Genomic DNA, 17,596 nt, shown 5'->3' with positions numbered 1-17,596 from the left:
TGACAGGTCAGCAGTTAGGTCTCGGTTCTAGAGATGAGCCAATGATGAGTCAACAAATGGGTCTTGGATCTGGAAACAGAGGAGTGATAATCCAGCAATGGGGTCTCGGTTCTGGAGATGGGATAATAGACATGGGCCTCGTTTCTAGAGATGGAGCAGTGACTGGTCAGCAGTTGGGTTGTTGGTTCTAGAGATGGGATAATGGAAATAGGTCTCGGGTTCTAGAGATGGAGCAGTGAAGATTCAGAGATTGGGCAGTAATGGGCCAGCAGTTGGGTCTCGGCTCTGAAGGTGGGATATTGGGGATGGGTCTCAGTACTGGAGATGGGGCAGCGACGGGCCAGCAGTTGGGTCCCAGTTTTGGAGATGGGGATAGAGATGGGTTTCAGTTCTAGAGATGGGATGAGATGGGCCTCTGTTCTGTAGATGGAGAATTATTGGATTTAGCAGTTGGGTCTCAGTTCTGGAGATGGAGCAGTGACAGGCCAGCAGTTGGGTCCTTGTTCTGGGCTTTAGATAATGAAGATGGGTCCTGGTTCTGAGATAATGGAGATGGGTTCTGTAGCCGTGATGGGCCAGCAGTTGGGTCTCAGTTCTGGAGATGGGGATGTGATGGGTTTAGCAGTTGGGTCCCAGTTCTGTAGACAGGGCAGTGACAGGCCAGCAGTTGGGTCTCGGTTCTGGGGATGGGATAATGGAGATGGGTCCTGGTTCTGAAGATGGGGATAGAGTTGTGTCTCAGTTCTGGGGATGGAGATAGAGATGGGTCCTGGTTCTGGGATATTGGGCCCTGCTTCTGGAGCAGTTACAGGCCAGCAGTTGGGTCTCGGTTCTGGGGGGGTATAGAGGAGATAGGTCTTGGTTGTGGGATAATGGTGATCGGTTCTGGGATAATGGTGATGGATTCTCGGACAATGGGTCCTAGTATAATAGGTGCTGGTCCTGGGATAATGGGTTCTGGCATAATGGGTCCTGGTTCTGGGCAGTGACAGGCCAGCAGGTGAGCCTCGGTTCTGGGGATGGGATGAGATGGGTCTTGGTTCTGGGATAATGGAGATGGGTCCAGGTTCTGGGGATTGGATAATTGAGATGGGTCCTGGTTCTGGGATAATGGAGATTGGTCCTGGGATAATGGGTTCTGGGATAACGGGTCCGGGTCAGTGACAGCCCCGCAGTCCCCCTGGCCCAGTGATGCCCCCCATGCCCGGTGCATTGCCCAGCAGTCCCCGGGCCCAGATGTGAAGTTCTCCGGGGTGCAGACAAAGCTGGGTGACACCGGGGCTCAGACAAGTGTCACCTCCAGACATGTCATCACATTGTGCGGCCTCCATTGTCACCGCTCCCCCCTCCTCCCCGGGCTCAGGCCTCACACACAGCCGGGGGGTCTCCTACCATTGTGCCGGCGTCTCACACAGGGCAGAGGGAAGGAAAGCTGCTCCGGGCCGCTCCACACGGGGCTCCCTCTGTCCATGTACGGCCTGTGGCTGTTCGGGCCCCCCGCTCCGCTGCCGCCTCTTATTGTCCTACATGCCGCCTCCCTCCCGGGCTTCCCTCAGCCAGCGCCATCATACATTCCCGGCTCTGCCCGGCCTCTCCAGAGCTGGGGGTGTGCTGACCAGGACCCGCTCCCTATTGGCCGGCCGCTGTCACATGGCTGGAGGCGCCGGGACCGCCCCCTCCGCCTGAGAGACAAAAAAAACGAAGGGGGAGGGGCCAGAGAGAGAGAGCAGGCCTTTTATCTGCTTAATTGATAATGACATAATGAAGGAATTGCCCACACCAGCCCATGAAATAGCCTTTGAGTCAATTGTCCAATTACTTTTGAGCCCCTGAAATGAAGTGATTGTGTAATAAAGGCTTTAGTTCCTCACATTTTATGCAATCTTTTTGTTGAACCCACTGAATTAAAGCTGAAAGTCTGCAGGTCAACTGCATCTGAGTTGTTTCATTTAAAATTAATGGTGGTAATGTACAGATCCAAAACTAGAAAAAAGTTGTCTCTGTCCAAATATTTATGGACCCAACTGTATGTGTGTGATGGAGAGAGAGAGAAGGGAATAAAAGAGAAGGAGAATAGAGAGAGAGAGAAAGTGAAGAGAGGGAAGAAAGATAAAAGGCAGAAAAGAAGCGATAGAGAAGAAAAAGATGGAGGATGAAGGAAGAATGAGAGATGAGGGAGGTGGAAGTATATAACTGATACATTGTAATAGGACAGGAGAGGAAGAGAAAAAGGAGTGAGAGGTGTTGAAGAGATTTAATGGAAGGGAAAGGGAGAATAGAGGGTTATAAAGAAGAAAGTGAGAGAAGAGAGAGTGAAGAAAAGAAAAGAAAAGTCAAGAAAAGAGAAAAAGACCTGTCATGGTCCTGAAGAAAAAACGTTTTGCTTGGCTATTTCCTTTCGGTCTTTGAATCCTGAATGGCAAAATCTGCGCTCATCACCTGGTGAACTTTTAGTTCTCGGATTATTTGCAGGTTTAGCAATCTATTGGAAATAATTAACCTTTAAAGTGGAATTAATCTCACTGGAGGGCGGTGAGCTTCTTCCAAGTATGCTGCAGGTTATGGCACATCACCCCCGGCCGGTCTGGAGCTGCTTGTAATTGATTTATGGTTCTATACACTCTATGAAGCAATAACAGAAAACAGGTTGACATTCAATAATCCGGATCTTTCAGTTTTCCGGCATGGATTTCGGAGCGCATTTTCAAATTTACAGTTTTCTGGAGGCGCTGTTTATGTTTTGATGGTGTTGTACTCCAGAATCAGCTGTTTCCTCCATAAAATGAAGCTGTTCCTGCTGCTGAGGATGCCGTTACTGTCAGTAATGGAAATAATCATCCTGACAGCCTAAATCTGCTATTTAGCTTCTTTTCCAGGGTACAGTAATGATTAAATTCTGAGGCACTATTTAGCTGAACTAAAATTCTATAAAAAAACGTTTTTAGTTGAACATTAAAATTTCATTTGCTTTTCATTTAGTGTTATTTTATTTTAATATATAACCTTCCTTCAAAAATCCAGAATTTTTGAAAATGGGGCACACCTTTTTTGAACCTGTACTGTACTCAGTCATAAAAACTTTAGTGTTGGATACGATATGAAAGATGTTTTAGAAGATGAACATGCAAACCTAAGCATCTGATATATGGTTAAAAGCTGGAGTCACAGAATCTCCAAAAGAGCAAATCTTGTGGGGTGTTTACAATTTGCAGAGATTGGTACCTACCAAAGGTGGTCCAATGAAGTTCATCCGGTAAACAGTGACGTAGTCAGGGGCTTACAAAGATCAGTGACCCTTCTGGTCCAACCCTCATAGGAGCCAAAGTGATTTCGGGTGACAGTACTGTGATGCCATGGCCAGGACAATGCAATCCAGCAAAACTGGAATGGATTTCTTCAAAGTAATTTGCTATTTTCTAGCAAATGTTTTGAATCCTGGACCAGATCCATTCCAGGTTTGCTGGATCTCCGAGGTTCACTGATGAAAGTGCATCCCCTCCAGCCTTGGAGAGCTATAATAAATCAGACCCATTGTCTGAATCATTTGTGAAGCTTTGTAGCATAAGAAAGTTCCTTCAGATCTGACTGGAGGGGCCCAAATCTTCCTGCTGCTGATAGAACATCTTCCAAATCATGCTTGGATTGGACCAGAAAGAACAATTGGTATTCAGTAAGGACACTCCGCATATACTGAGAATGATATGAAAGGTTATTATCCACGCGATGCTGGACTTGTTTAATTTCTGTAGAAAGCAGATTACTTACAGCAGACTGAAATGTAATCTTAGATTGTAAGCTCTTCAGGGCAGGGTCATCTCCTCCTCTTGTGTCACTGTGTATCTGTCTGTCATTTGCAACCCCCCTAATGTACAGCGCTGCATAATCTGTTGGTGCTATATAATTACTGTTTATTAATATACATTTTTTAAATGCTTCATTTTTTAATTAAGTTTAATTAGTTATTTTTGTTACCCAATGTATTTGTTTTTCTGGCTCCGCTTTTATTCTCCCCATGGCTCCCATTGGTGATCTAGAGATGAAGATGGCGACGTGGAAAATATAGGACAGAACAGCAAGAGAACTGAAGACAACATAGGATTCACTGGAGGGAGATGTTATTATTATTATACAGTATGTATATAGCACCAACATTTTACACAGCAGTGTACAAAGTCCATAGTCATGTCACTAACTGTCTCTGAAAGCAGCTCAATTTTGGGGGGGGGGGGAGCCAGTTACCTAACTGCATGTTTTTGGAATGTGGGAAGAAAACCGGAGTATCCGGAGGAAACTTACACAAACACGGGGAGAACCTGCAAACTCCATGCAGATAGAGTCCTGGCTGAGATTCAAACCTGGGACCCAGCTCTGCAAAAAGCAGAGTGCTAACCACTGAGCCACCGTGCTGCCCATAGAACTGAACAGCAGGGCATGTAAAGTGCTCGTTCATTCATCTTTTAGTCTTTTGTCGCTGAGAGCGATCATGAAAGATTGTTTCCAATGACAATAATTGAGTGTATGTATGCTGCATCACTAAGTGTTTTGAGCATAAACACCAGGAAAAGTCTTCTGTGTAAGAACAATAGGGAAATACCTATTGCAATATTCCTGTCCTGCATGCAACATATGGAAGAATTCATGAAGCTCATTTATACCCGGACACAGACAAGTCAGAGTAAATATCTTTAATACCATTTTACATACAAGGTATTGGAAAACCATAGAAATCAGAAAACTAACTATATTTACAAAAATTACACCCCCCACCCCGAACTTTCTTACAAATCAAAGAAAACATTTAATGAAACTTTTGAAATTTCTTTCTCTATTGTAAAAAAAAAAAAAAAAAGTGTAAGGCCTCTTTGTCCCAGGATTTCGTGCCATACCAGGGAGGGAGGGGGGGTCCTCTCGGATCGAGAAGACTTTATTGAGCCTGGAACTTTGTTCCTGTAATGAAATCCAATATTAGCTTGCTGCTCACCTGATGGAATTCAGCACAGAATAAAAGACCCCATAGCAAGACTGAGCCAATAGAAGGCGCTCTTGTACCAGCAGCTGCACGTCATTCTTGTGGTTGAAAATGGTATTACACTTTTTTTTTTATAGTCACAATGAAACATCCCTTTAAACAAATTATACAAAAATATTCTCCCCAGATATTTCTTTAAACTGGGTGGCAGTCCCTGTATTGTGAGCCAACTTTTCAGTAACCATCCAAAAACAGCCAGGTGGATCACTGAAAACTGCTGGGTGGTGCGCCCAGCTAAAAGGTGCTGGGGAGAACACTGTACAAAAACAAAACATTGCAATGAAGAACATTCACTTCAGGTAAAGGATACAATCCTTAAAAAAAGGGAAAACTTCTCTGTACAAAAGAAAACAGGTGAACTTCTATTCTATCTACACCAGCAGGTTGAAGGCGTTGGGGTAAAGCATAACCAAAAGACAACGTGAATTTACAGAGAATTCATGAAATTCATGAATTCATGAAAAGAAAAAAAGAAACTAGACAACCGTCTCCAACTAATTCTGTACAGCAATTCATTTCTTCATTTACTCTACATTTAGCATGGAATGGACCTATCAATATTGAAGAATTTTGGCACTAAGAGAGGCGTGGCTTTTACATTTAATGTAACAATTCCTGCAGCAAGTCATTAACATAGGAAATTTTGGGCAAACTACAAATATATACACATCGTTTATTGACAGTGTCAAAAAATGTTAAATTAAAAAAAAATAATGTTATGTGTCATTTTCATACTGAGGGCACTCAAGGCAGATTGGGATGATGAAGCCCAGTGTATAAATAAGATGCTGTCAATAAGTCAGGAAGCAGGAAGAGCAAGTTTATACTGAGACCGCCGTTCACGGCTGCAGCCTGACACAAAGCTGATATATTTAAGACTTGAGCCATTTTAGCATTATAATTCTGTTCAGCCAGCCTTGCATTTCCCACACTTATCCAATACAGCATTTTCATTGGAGTTGGCACCATCACTGACCTTTGCAGCTTCCTGTTTGATGATTGGACTATAAATGATTCCCCCAGTTCCCCTGCTATTAGTAAGCGACCACCTTCCCCTAACTCGCAGTGAATGAAATATGTAAGATCAGCACATATTTATAAAGCAATAAATCTGACATGTAGTAAACCTACAGATTCCAGGTGCAGGTTCCTTAAATGACAGATAAATGACGGCCCTTGGTGTGTTTGTGGCTGTTTGAAGAATAATAGGAATTCAATGTCAAGAGATTTTAGATGGAGGTACTAATTAGTAGACTAAATTAGTATGCATTAAAGTGTCCCTGTCACACAACTACATTATTGAAAAAATGCACACCACCCTGTATGAACCAACGCTTTGTCGCAGAGCTGCTGCTGCAGAAGTACCTCGGTGTGCCGGATTTCTCATGGAGCTCGGTCAGAACTACACACATTCTGCTCCCTACCAAGTCAGCAGAAGGAAGAGCAAGTTCATACCTGAACCGCCATCCAGCTGATCTGGGCCATTTTACCATTATAATTCTGTTCAGCCAGCCTTGCATTTCCCACACTCCTCCAATACAGCACCAATACAGGAGTCCTCACCGAGCTCCCTTTAATCTAGAAAGCAGAGATCAGAGTTATATAGTGAGTATAAAGTGATTTCCTTTGCAGGACGTTTTTTTTTAATCTTGAAAACATTCACAGTGTCACTAAGATCCACCAACCTAACCACAGCACGTGGACAACTTTTAGTAACATGATGGCAGTAATAAAAGTAGCTACTGAGTACTATGCAAATGCTCCTCATGGAGTGGTTTATAAATATCACATGGCTGTGATTACCCAATACAAGAACAAATGTGCATTGTTCCATGTAGTAGCAATCAGCTGCATTTGCTAGCATTTTTCTAAAGAATAATGATCTGTGTAATGAGCAAATATTGTGTAATTATAAGTGGCCATAGTGTGTGCATTATGTATTTCTTCGATTTCTGAGCAGCAATGCAGTGTGGAATGGTGTGCAGGTGCTTCCTGTAGTACAAACCATTCACCGCTGCTCTAACTCCCTGTAACAAATACCTGGTCTGTATCTGCCTCTTCATGTACTTAGCAGCGGGCAAAATGCAGTGTCTGGGCCTGCTAGGTTCATCCCATAACTCTACTCGGATATTTATACTAATATGCGGCAAATTGATGAACTTACTTTGCTGCACATTGCTGGGTATGCAAAGGTAGCTGGTGCACACAAAGTAGCTATTAGGGAGATAGTTCAAAAAGTTTAGCTACTAAAAAAACTTTTTTTTTAATATTCTCAGGGACATTGAGGTGAATACTGGAAAGGACTATTTATATATTTTTACAATTAAGAAATACAGTGGAGCGGTAGGAGGGAAATACTTGAAATAAATACACATTTCTTGCTATTTATGGATGCATCCAACTATAAAAATGACAAACTCTGCACTACCACAGTATACTTTTTTAAACAAAACAAAACTTGCACAGCTGTATAATTTACAGGTAACAAGTTACAGTCTTTCCTCCATAGTTTTAAATATAAAAGCTTGAGTTCATTTCATCTAAGTGACTGCATTCCCCATTTTATTCTCCTACCGGAAGGGCAATCTGACAACCTGTGAAAACAGAAAGACGTCTTCCACAGATGTATATGAAAATATAGGTGCCTGTGTTCCTAACCGATGTCTGTAGAGATAACTGGGGTTTTCCAGCAAAATTCTTACACATATGGGCTGACTTTGTTGCACCTCCATCACCCATCTCTCTAGGTTTGGCTACTTCCAGAATGGGAATCAGATTTTAAAAAGACCTTCACCCTCCCAACGATGACTGCTCAGGAGATATTTATCACTAAACAGCTCCCTTTAAAAAGTTTAAGGTCCCATAATGACTTAAGCAGTCTGTTGCATTGCATTGTTGTGATAGGACAGCCCATTCGTTAAATACTGAATTTTCTCCCTGCCTGCACCCCGATCATATGCAAATGCACCTTTAATAAAATTTCTATATTACTTTCTCTTTAACCTAGAAAATATAAATCTGTGGTGATATTATATGTTACCACAAATACAGAGGACGCAGGCACGTCACAGGAAGGGTACAAGCATGTGTCACTTCCTATGGACTACATTTCCCATCAAGCCTTTGCATACCCACATTCCTGGTATCACTGAATACTTTTCAGCTTTTTAACATTTCAGCTAAGACATCATTTAGCAAATACTGAGACGTGTGTTTGTTCTCTAAATTAAGTCACCAAAACTTCACATGTAAGGAGTTCATTCACAGTAATGTTTTATAATTTCCAGCAGAGAATTCTCCTGTATGTCCTAAGAAGGACCAGATAAAAAAAAGAATATGTGAGGACAAAATCCCACCACCATTATCACCATGTGAATGTTAATGGTGATCAATGCAAGAACAGCGATAATCTTCATGCTACAAAAGCGGACATAGTGCAACCAATACTGATTTACCCTTGCAGTGCAACTACAGCCCCCCTGGCAAACCCTGCCCACCCTCAGATTCTTTACTACCAACGACTGCTATAAGGATATATAAACTCTTCTACAGGACAACAAAAAAATCCCATCCGAGCCGAGAAGCACAGCGATTACTGCACTGTCCACAATCGGTCCCATTGTCAGCTCCAACAAACATGATGATGGGTGTTAGGTGAATGGTGTAATCTAAGGGGTGTGGGACTGGACTGAAACCAAATACGGTGAACACTGTTAACTTCTACCACTGTGACGTCGACGATAACTGTGGTCGCTGCCGCTGTAGGATGACCGTCGACTCCTGAAAAAGAAAAAAAATGAACCGTGAGGATCTGGAATGGCACTTTAGCTTTTTCATACACAGGCTAAAAATGCAACCCCAAACCTAAAACATTAAATATTTTCTGAATGCAAAAGATCCAAACCATGCAAAATACTACCTGCAATTTTTACCTCTGCAAAGTCTCACAAATAATATATAATATACCCAATCAGAACCAAACCATACAGAAGGTTATCCTGAGCCTGGCATTAGGTGTTCAGCAGTATTCCTTCCTATTCATGTTCCACTTGATAGGAACAATCAGTTTCAAAGAAACAAGCTTTCAAGTGACTAATTCTATACAGTCACATACATTTATCAAAAGTTTACAATAGTATTTAGTGCAGAAGCATTTCACAGAGTCTGCTTCATCAGACCAATGAAACATAGACTGTAAATCACCAAGTAGAATCACTTGGTATGATTTTAGTTGTAAATCATGCCATGTAAATGCCTTGGATAGAAAGTATTAGTAGTCACTGTTGTCTGTTTGTCCCAACTAGTTAGATTACCACCTGCTCTGCATAGTGAATAGGCCAGAAAAATAGCATCTCCCAAGATGTCCATGCAAGGATGAAAGCCAAATTTTGGATTAAATAGCCCAGTTGTACTCAAATATTGAAGGAATAAGAATCCAATCTCATAAAGATGTAAGGAAAACAGTAGGGGGGGTGAAAAATAGAGGAAATTTTCTACTAAAGAGTCTGATGCCTGCATATTAGGACACAGGATCCATTAGGATAACAAAGCAGTGGGTTTTTAGCTGATTTAAATTGTGGTATATATGTAAAAAGCCCCATTTATTAGGGATGTATACCACAATAAGATTCACTTTTTGTCCTAATCCCATGCATGATTGTTCCTGTTTGAATAGGAAGGAATACTGCTGGAAACTTAATACAAGGCTCAGGATAACTGGAAATATCCTTCTGTATGGTTTATTTTTATTATTATAGTCATGTCACTAACTGACCGTCAAAGGGGCTCATAATGTCCCTACCATAGTCATATGTCATTAACACAGTCTAGGGCCAATTTTGAGGGAAAGCCAATTAACCTAACTGCATGTTTTTGGAATGTGGGAGGAAACCCACACAGACACGGGGAGAACATACAAACTTCATGCAGAAAATGCACCCAGCTGAGATTCGAACCTGGGACCCAGCGCTGCAAAGGCCAGAGTATTAACTACAGAGCCAACTGTGCTGCCTATTGTTATGTGGCTGTGTTGGGGTGTATTTTATAATTTGAGGGATTTGGCAGGAGTATTAGGATAAAACTGTAAGGGCAGATGCACACATAATTTCATCTAACAGAAGGAGTATAAATTCTGGTTCTGGTTACCCACCTTGACCTCCGGTCATAGCTGCGAGATCGGTGGTAGGAACCTCTGCTCCGACTCCTACTTCTGCTATAATCGCTGTTGTATGTGTGTGATCGGCTTCTGTAGGAAGACACAAAGCAAGAACTTAGACCTTGTAGTACACTGAACAGTGTCCTCATATTACAATCAGACGGCACAATCTCCTTTAGATTAAGGCTGCATACACACATGCAATGATTGTCTCTTTGGATGGATTTTTCACGATCCTTTCCAACAACAAAAGACTGCACGATGCAAAAATGAGCAATGTACATACAGCGCTGTTGTGCTCTATGGAGAGGTGAGAGGGAGAACGACACGCTGTGCTTTCTCTCCTTCACTCATTATGATTGTTCCTTGTTCGTCATCCGTGGATCCGCCAGGACAGATCCATCAACAACGTCAGACAAGCGCTGTACACAAGCCAGATTCTTGTCCGATATCCGCCCTATCGGATGAAAATCATCTGACGTGTATACAAAGCCTTACCCATAACTGAGCAGCATGAGGCCCCTCACACTACAAAGCTGTCTGTAAATCTAAATAATATACAATTATATTATAAGATTTGTGAGCAAATTCATGACCTAGAAGGCCTTCTCTGTCTTTACGGATTCTGCTACTCTGACCCACATGTTCCCATCTCCCAACACCAGCATTATCAGGGAGATTGTCTGATGGTGACAACGCGTCCATCAATGAGCTTCAATTTGCCCAGCCTGTGAGGAGTGGACTTCTATTTGCCCAGCCTGGGATTACATATTGTGTATCTGTGGGAAGAAGAGAAGAAGAGGAGGGAGGGAAAGCCAGGCTTTTGAATGGCAACCAGAGTTAAATTTAAAAACACAAAATTTTATTGTTCCAACAACATATTTTAATAGTGGTATGTGGGTGAGCTGCAGGCAGCCGTCCAAAAGGGGGCTCTTTGTTGCAAAACTAGTGGTTAAATGTTAGCCCAGGATTCATTTATAGAGACACAGCTCTTAATTTTTTAAATTATGTTGTTGTTTAAATTTAACTCCGGTTGCCCTTCAAAAGCCTGGCTTTCCCTCCCTTCTCTTCCTCCCACAGATAGCTGCTTTTAGTACTCACCGAAGGTGCAGATAACAGGGTGACAACGCAATAGTGCAATCCGGGAGAGGGAGTTGTCATGTAAAAGAAAAAGTGCTTGAGCAAGGACTTTAATGTCATAATCACAAAAGAGGTGACACAAAGTCATTCCCAAGGTTATGTTAAAGTCAAAATGGAGCAAATGCTATACCTGGATCTTCTGCGACGACGGTAAGAGACACTTCTAGATCGACTTCGGCTGTAAGTCGGACTGTGAAGAGTAAAATGTTTTCACCATCAGCACAGGTAAAACCTTTGTTAATTGTTTGCACAGATAACTTGTATTGTATGCAATGAAAAACAAGTAACAAAAATTTGAAGGAAACCTCAATTGCTCATTCACACTGTTCCTGCAAGGTCCAAACTGCTAACTGGACAATAAAGAAACAGGAGCTTCCCTACTGCAGGCGTATTTAGACTGACAACACTGTGCAACACATCCCCAGCTGATCAACTTTTCTTTCTCAATTGCACAGAATTACCAGAAGATATTATAAAGATAGATGATAAATTTTTACATTTTTTCTGTTCAGTATTTTTGTAAGCATTATATGGTTTTATTATTTCCTGATCCCTTTAGTTCTAAGTTTAGTATTAACATGGATGACGAGGGATCTCTTGTCCCTCATCATTTCTCCAATCCAGTCTACTTGAATGTTTTTTTTTACTTTCACTTCACTACCTAATTTGCTGTTTTCCAGGGGAGTTGTAATGTTTTTATGATTAAGTGATCCTTGGGGGATGGCAAAGTTTCAATATTTGAGTATTAGATTTCTTTGTATCTCCTTATTTCTTAATGTTTTGCATACAATTTTTGTTTGCTGTAAAATTCCATATTACATTTTTTGGCTTTTTTGATATCTTTTACGTATGAAAATATTAATAAAAATATTTAAAACAAAAGATCTATTATAAGAGTGAGATTTAAATTGTACACGCAAGCATACAAATGCCAGAAATATATTATCTGCCCAACATCTCATGTGTGCAGGGGATTGCAGTTACTAAACTCAATATTTATACATTTTCTGAGATTACAGCAAAAGTTGAACACCCATTTAGTAGCTAGGAGAGTCATAAACCTCTGTGGGATGATCCCTTTGGCTGGAGCCTGCAAGAGATTTTGGAACACAGTGGATATTGTAACTGCATCAGTTTTAAAGCAGATCTATTACCAGAACTTTTATTTTACATAAAAGGGTAGACAACTCATACTTTTATGTAAGGTAAAAATTACCTCCTTTTTTTGTGAGGGTTTAAAGCCCCCCACCTCCTATCTTTATTACCACAGTGATAAAGACAGAATGGGAGCACAGAATTTCCTGGGATACCCATGTCACATATCCCAGGAGGCTTTTGGCTACTTCTATTGCGCATGTGTGAAATCACACATGCGTAGTAAGATTGGCACTCATTTTTCCCCATTTAAAGCAGGCTACATCACCCGATTCTGTGCCTGCCTGCGCAGTGCGAGCTTGGGTGACACAGGCAGAAGCAGGGACAAGGATGTTGGTGTCTGGCGCTTCCTTCGCGCCGGGACAAAGATGGGTAACAAGACGGCCTGGACCCAATTCAGAAAAAGCTCCGGAGGGAAAGCTAAATGCCTGGATGTATGCCTGCCAGTATCTCTTAGTACCATTTGTGGTTAGGATGACCCTTTAAATGTGTCAGCATACACTTATGAACACTATACCTGCGACTTCTGTAGCTGCTGTAAGATCTGCTGCGAGACCTGGAACGGTAGCGGCTGTACCTTTTTCTGCTACGACTTCTTGAATAGCTTCGTGACCTGCTAAATTGTACAAATGTAAAAAAATGTTACAACTGTACAATTTTCCCTTTGAAAATACGGATATATTCACAATATATAACAAAACAATCATATAACTATTAAAAAGCTATACATGCTTTCAAGTGTGAACAGTCTACTTGGTCAAATCAGGTTCACATCAATGCATATCTTTAGGGTTTAGGATAATGCAGGTCCATGCTTCCTGGAAGTGATTTGTTTCATGTCAATTGCAAAGCCCCTAAATATTGTCAAAACTGTTGTGGAAGCAAGGGGTGCATATAGGAACATGATCATAATGCTTTTTTTTTTTTTAAATAAAATTAAAAGTGCAACATACATTAGCAAAATTTGAGCTATTTTCAAAAAACACAAGTTTAAATGTTGCTGTCAATCCTTATTAGTCTACTAGGAGGTGGTGGTATTAAAGTACTGGCCAAGGCCTTATACATTTGCCACTATGTATAAGTAATAGGCGGAATTAATGTACCACTTACCTTGATGAAGAGCTGTAACTATGAGATCGGCTTCCGGACCGGCTATAGGACCGTGACCTGTGACTTGACACAGAGCGGGATTTACTTCTGGACTTGGTCTTGCTACCGGAATGGCTTTTTGCCTCATGACTTGAAGACCTTTCTTCGCTGGAACTTTCCTGGTTTCTGGGCCTTTGGTTTAATCGGGCTGTTTTCCTGACTTCATCAAAAAGCGACCCTGGCTTGACTTTATTTTTGCTTTTGATTTCAATTCGTAAGCCTTGAGATTTCTTTTCTGGCTCTGATGGAGTAACGACAGGTGTAATCAAAGGCTTGACTGGTTGCCCAACAGTAGGCCCTTGGACAGGTTTCCACTTATTGTCTCCTGCTAAGGACTCTGCACCAACAGCCTCCACCCTCTCTGGACCAGCTGCATTGACTGCTACCGATTGAGTGCTTTGACTTTTCTCTTCCTTGATTTGCACATTTTCATGAACAGAAGAAGCAGCCGTTTTGGAAGGGGGCGTCTGGTCCAAGGTGCCACCTGTAGGAGCTGCAGGTATGCTGCTGGATAAATTTGTTTCAAGTTTAATCTGGGGTAATGACCGGTGGGAAGTAAAAGTTTTTATGTCCTCTGATATCACAGCAACATTTGCAGCAGTAAGCGAACTTTTTGTTAGGTTAGATAAAATCTGAGTTTCTTTTTCAGTCTTTTTTAAGGCGGATGTAAGGGGCAAAACATTTTTATTAGGCTCTGTAATCATTTTATCAATTAGCAGAGACCCATTGGGGGTGATTTTAGACTCTACATTACACTTGTCTAAAAGCAGGTCTTTTGGGTTGCTTAAATGTACATCAGAATCTCTCTCTGCCGTCTCCTCCTCCTCATCTTCTCCAAACTCGAGTGGAGGCTGCCAGTGGAAAGTTTGCTTTTTCTTTTGTGCTTTTTGCTTCTTTTCTTTCTTCTTTTTTGATTTTTCTTTGGCTTTTTTCGAATGGCTTTTCTTTTTACTGGAACGGCGCTTGTGTTTTTTTGACTTGCTTTTACTGGTCTCCTGGGCTGAACTATCAGACTGGGGAGACCTGGTAAACTTTTCAGAAATACTTTCAGAAGCACAGGGCGATTGCATTTCTGAAGGCGGTGTCTTGGAATTTCCAATCATTTCTGAGTCAGATTCTGAACTGGCTTCGCCTTCCTCTTTTCCAGACGATATCATGGAGTCTTCTGTGATGATTGCAATTTGAGAATTGGAGCTAGATTGCTCCTCCTTTATGACTTGCTCAACCGTTTCCTTCAACTTTTCACTTTTCAGAACTTTGTCTATGTCAGATATTACTGCTTGAGTGCTATCTTTGTCATTTCTGGAAGAGTCGGGCTTGGGTTCACTTTTATTAACTTCCAGTTCTTGTGGGTTGCTGTAGTTATGGTTTTCAAGCAAAGCCTTTGTGGTCTGCAGCAATGATTTAGTAAATTCCTCTCCTTCACTTTCTGACGAGAAGATGCTTCCAGTACTTTTTCGAGAAATAGGTTTGCCTTTGGCATGAAGCTTGTGGCTTTCATCTTTCGATTCACTTTTTCTCTTTGCAGAAGATGTGTCTGTACGGACGGTGCCGTCATTGGAGTCACTTGATGATGAGCTGTCGTATGAAGATGATGCCCTGCCCCTGGCCCGAGAAGATGAGCTACTTTGGCTCCTGGATCTAGAATAAGATCTACTGTAGGATCTGCTTCTAGAAGAGTGATGTTTGGTTCTGTGGCGAGAACTTGAGCTTCTTCTAGAATAATCGCTGTGCTCGCTATCTGAGCTTGCATGGTGATTGCGAGAAGAACCGTCTTTGGCCAATGAGCCACCATGTTTGATGGGCGAAGGAAATACATTAGTGGCCTTGGTTTTGATTTCCTGTAGTCGCTCATATGATGGCTTCCAAGGCTTTTGTCCAGGTTTCCACCTGGAAGGCGGGGGGCTGTCGCTTAACACATTCTTGCCTGTTACAAATGTCAAATGAGAATCATCAGCAGCTTTCTGTGCTATAGACTTTCCTGGTTCATTAGTCGGGTTTGGTTTATTTCTTGATAAAGACACATCCTTTTTTTGGGAGGATGGAGAGGAAGATCTCTGCTGTTTGGATGAGTGATGAGAGTGGGAACTCGAATGGCCTCCAGAAGCATTTCGGTTTCTGGACCTTGACTTAGTTCTAGACCTGCTTCTTGAACGACTTCGCGATTGAGAGGAGGATTTTGAGCTTGTTCTGGACCTTTCACTTCTGGAATAAGACCTAGATCTGGATATGGAATTTGTGTAAGAGTTTTTGCTGGAATGACATGAAGACCTCTGATCTTTGTCAGACCGGGACCAGCCCTTTTTTAAAGAGTGTCTAGAAGATCTCGAAGATGACCTTCGAGTTCGATCCTGAGAAGATTTCCTCTTCCTGCTAGAAGATTCGTCTTTAAATGATGATGATGATGGCTGGTCTTTCTTTGCTGGCTTATGTTTCTTTGTATGCTTTGCTTTTTTGGCTTTCTTTTTATGTTTAAGTTTTTTATCTTTTTTACGAATTTTAGAGCGGGAAACACGCTCTCTGCTGGTGTCAGAGCGATAACTGCCATGGGACCACGAACTTGACCTTGATCTGGGAGACAAGCTTCCCTCATCCCAGCGACTTGACATACGATCATTGAGCCTGCAGAGAGAAAAAAAAAAGTCAAATCATGTCTTTGGTTTAGGGATACAATAAAAATTATATTATCAAAATTAAGCAAATAAAAATTTTAAAATAATTTGAATTTGTTCACTTTCTTCTAAAGTGAACAGCTGAGGCCAGGTATAAATTTGTCCCCCTCCTTCCTGTAACTACCTATACTGTCAATCACTCAATAGTCAGAGCAAATTCGCCAATTGACGGCTGCCAAGAATAAATAAACTAATTTGGAAATGCAACATTCCGGCCTGGCGAATAAAGATGGCTAAAGAACCAAAACCCTCAAGAATGGGTGAAGATTGCAGCACAGCTGGCAGGGCAAGGAGAGGGGAGGATGCACTTAAATTTTAAACAGGTAAGGTTTTTTTTTTGTAATGCCTGCCTAAACCGGAGTGCCTGGAGGAAACCCACGCAAACATGGGGAGAATCTGCACACTCCATGCAGATAATGTCCTGGCCGATGCTCAAACCTGGGACAACATATTTAAAGAAGTGGTGCCAGTGCTTCCATGCCATTTGTTACCATAACGGTTCTATTAAGTAAGGGGAGGCAGATTTAGGTATAGAAGGCACTGTGATTCTGTACATCAGATCAGCACTGTAACAAACTTATAAACCACCTAACCTTCTATAGTTTTATATGCAAAAAGAGGTGGGGGCTTAAGATCAAATTTAAAGCCCAACTCCAGCCCTCCCTCCCCCATACCTACTTATACCCACCCCTTCCCTTTTTATCCTGCAAACATAATCCATTTCAAGTGTCTTTATGTTTTCTATTGTAACAAAAGGGTAGTGGGTGATACTTATTGCATAGAATGACACTCATATAGTACCATGTGAGTGCTTCTCTCCCAGATTGACATTATGATGTACACCGTGGTAATGGATCTATGATGCTGTGGGCTTACAGAAAGCATGGTTCTCCTTGGTACTTATATCATTAAACTCAGAGGACTTGAGATGGAGATTAGAGGATAACAAGGAAAGTAAGATTTTTTTGAGAGAAGCACACAAAAGAGGAGTATTTCTGGTCATTTAAAAAAAAAAAACATGCAACTTGGTAGGTGGCAGGATATCTACTTTATAATAATTGAAATGGCTAACCACCACAAAAAAGATTTCCATATATATGACTTACTTGTCTCCCTTGCTCCATTTTTCTCCTGAAGGGGGTTTATAGGTCTTTAGCCTTTGCATTTCCTCCTTCCAGTGTGGAGGAGTCTCGCTGCTTTCGCCGTCATCATCTGACTCTGATCGAGATCTGGACCTCGGAGGTGTGTGGTATCGCTAAAGGCAAGAGCAAGTAACACAATGAGTACTTTTATAAT

General features: G+C 41.7%; 2 protein-coding genes across 7 annotated transcripts in view; both read right to left on the bottom strand.

The window, feature by feature from the left end:
- The window catches only part of ZBTB47 (zinc finger and BTB domain containing 47), a 49,125-nt gene extending 47,534 nt beyond the window's left edge, over nucleotides 1–1,591 (bottom strand). For both annotated transcript variants that reach the window (XM_072412998.1, XM_072412999.1), the window contains exon 1: nucleotides 1,393–1,591. In XM_072412998.1, coding sequence (XP_072269099.1) covers nucleotides 1,393–1,395 — 3 coding nt within the window. In that variant the 5' untranslated portion in view covers nucleotides 1,396–1,591. The remainder of the gene's footprint in view (nucleotides 1–1,392) is intronic.
- A 3,079-nt stretch (nucleotides 1,592–4,670) lies between these two features.
- NKTR (natural killer cell triggering receptor) overlaps nucleotides 4,671–17,596 on the bottom strand; it is a 35,219-nt gene continuing 22,293 nt past the window's right edge. For 2 of the 5 annotated variants that reach the window (XM_072412993.1, XM_072412997.1), the window contains 6 exons: nucleotides 17,407–17,555; nucleotides 13,590–16,250; nucleotides 12,997–13,095; nucleotides 11,455–11,514; nucleotides 10,179–10,274; nucleotides 4,671–8,809 (listed from right to left, as the gene is read on the bottom strand). In XM_072412993.1, the coding sequence (XP_072269094.1) occupies nucleotides 8,743–8,809; nucleotides 10,179–10,274; nucleotides 11,455–11,514; nucleotides 12,997–13,095; nucleotides 13,590–16,250; nucleotides 17,407–17,555 (3,132 nt within the window). In that variant the 3' untranslated portion in view covers nucleotides 4,671–8,742. The remainder of the gene's footprint in view (nucleotides 8,810–10,178; nucleotides 10,275–11,454; nucleotides 11,515–12,996; nucleotides 13,096–13,589; nucleotides 16,251–17,406; nucleotides 17,556–17,596) is intronic. The other 3 variants (XM_072412994.1, XM_072412995.1, XM_072412996.1) reach the window with 3 other exon arrangements.

Source organism: Pyxicephalus adspersus, chromosome 5 (genome assembly GCF_032062135.1).
Source record: "Pyxicephalus adspersus chromosome 5, UCB_Pads_2.0, whole genome shotgun sequence".
NCBI lineage: Eukaryota > Metazoa > Chordata > Amphibia > Anura > Pyxicephalidae > Pyxicephalus > Pyxicephalus adspersus.
This window is presented reverse-complemented; position numbering and strand designations above follow the sequence as displayed.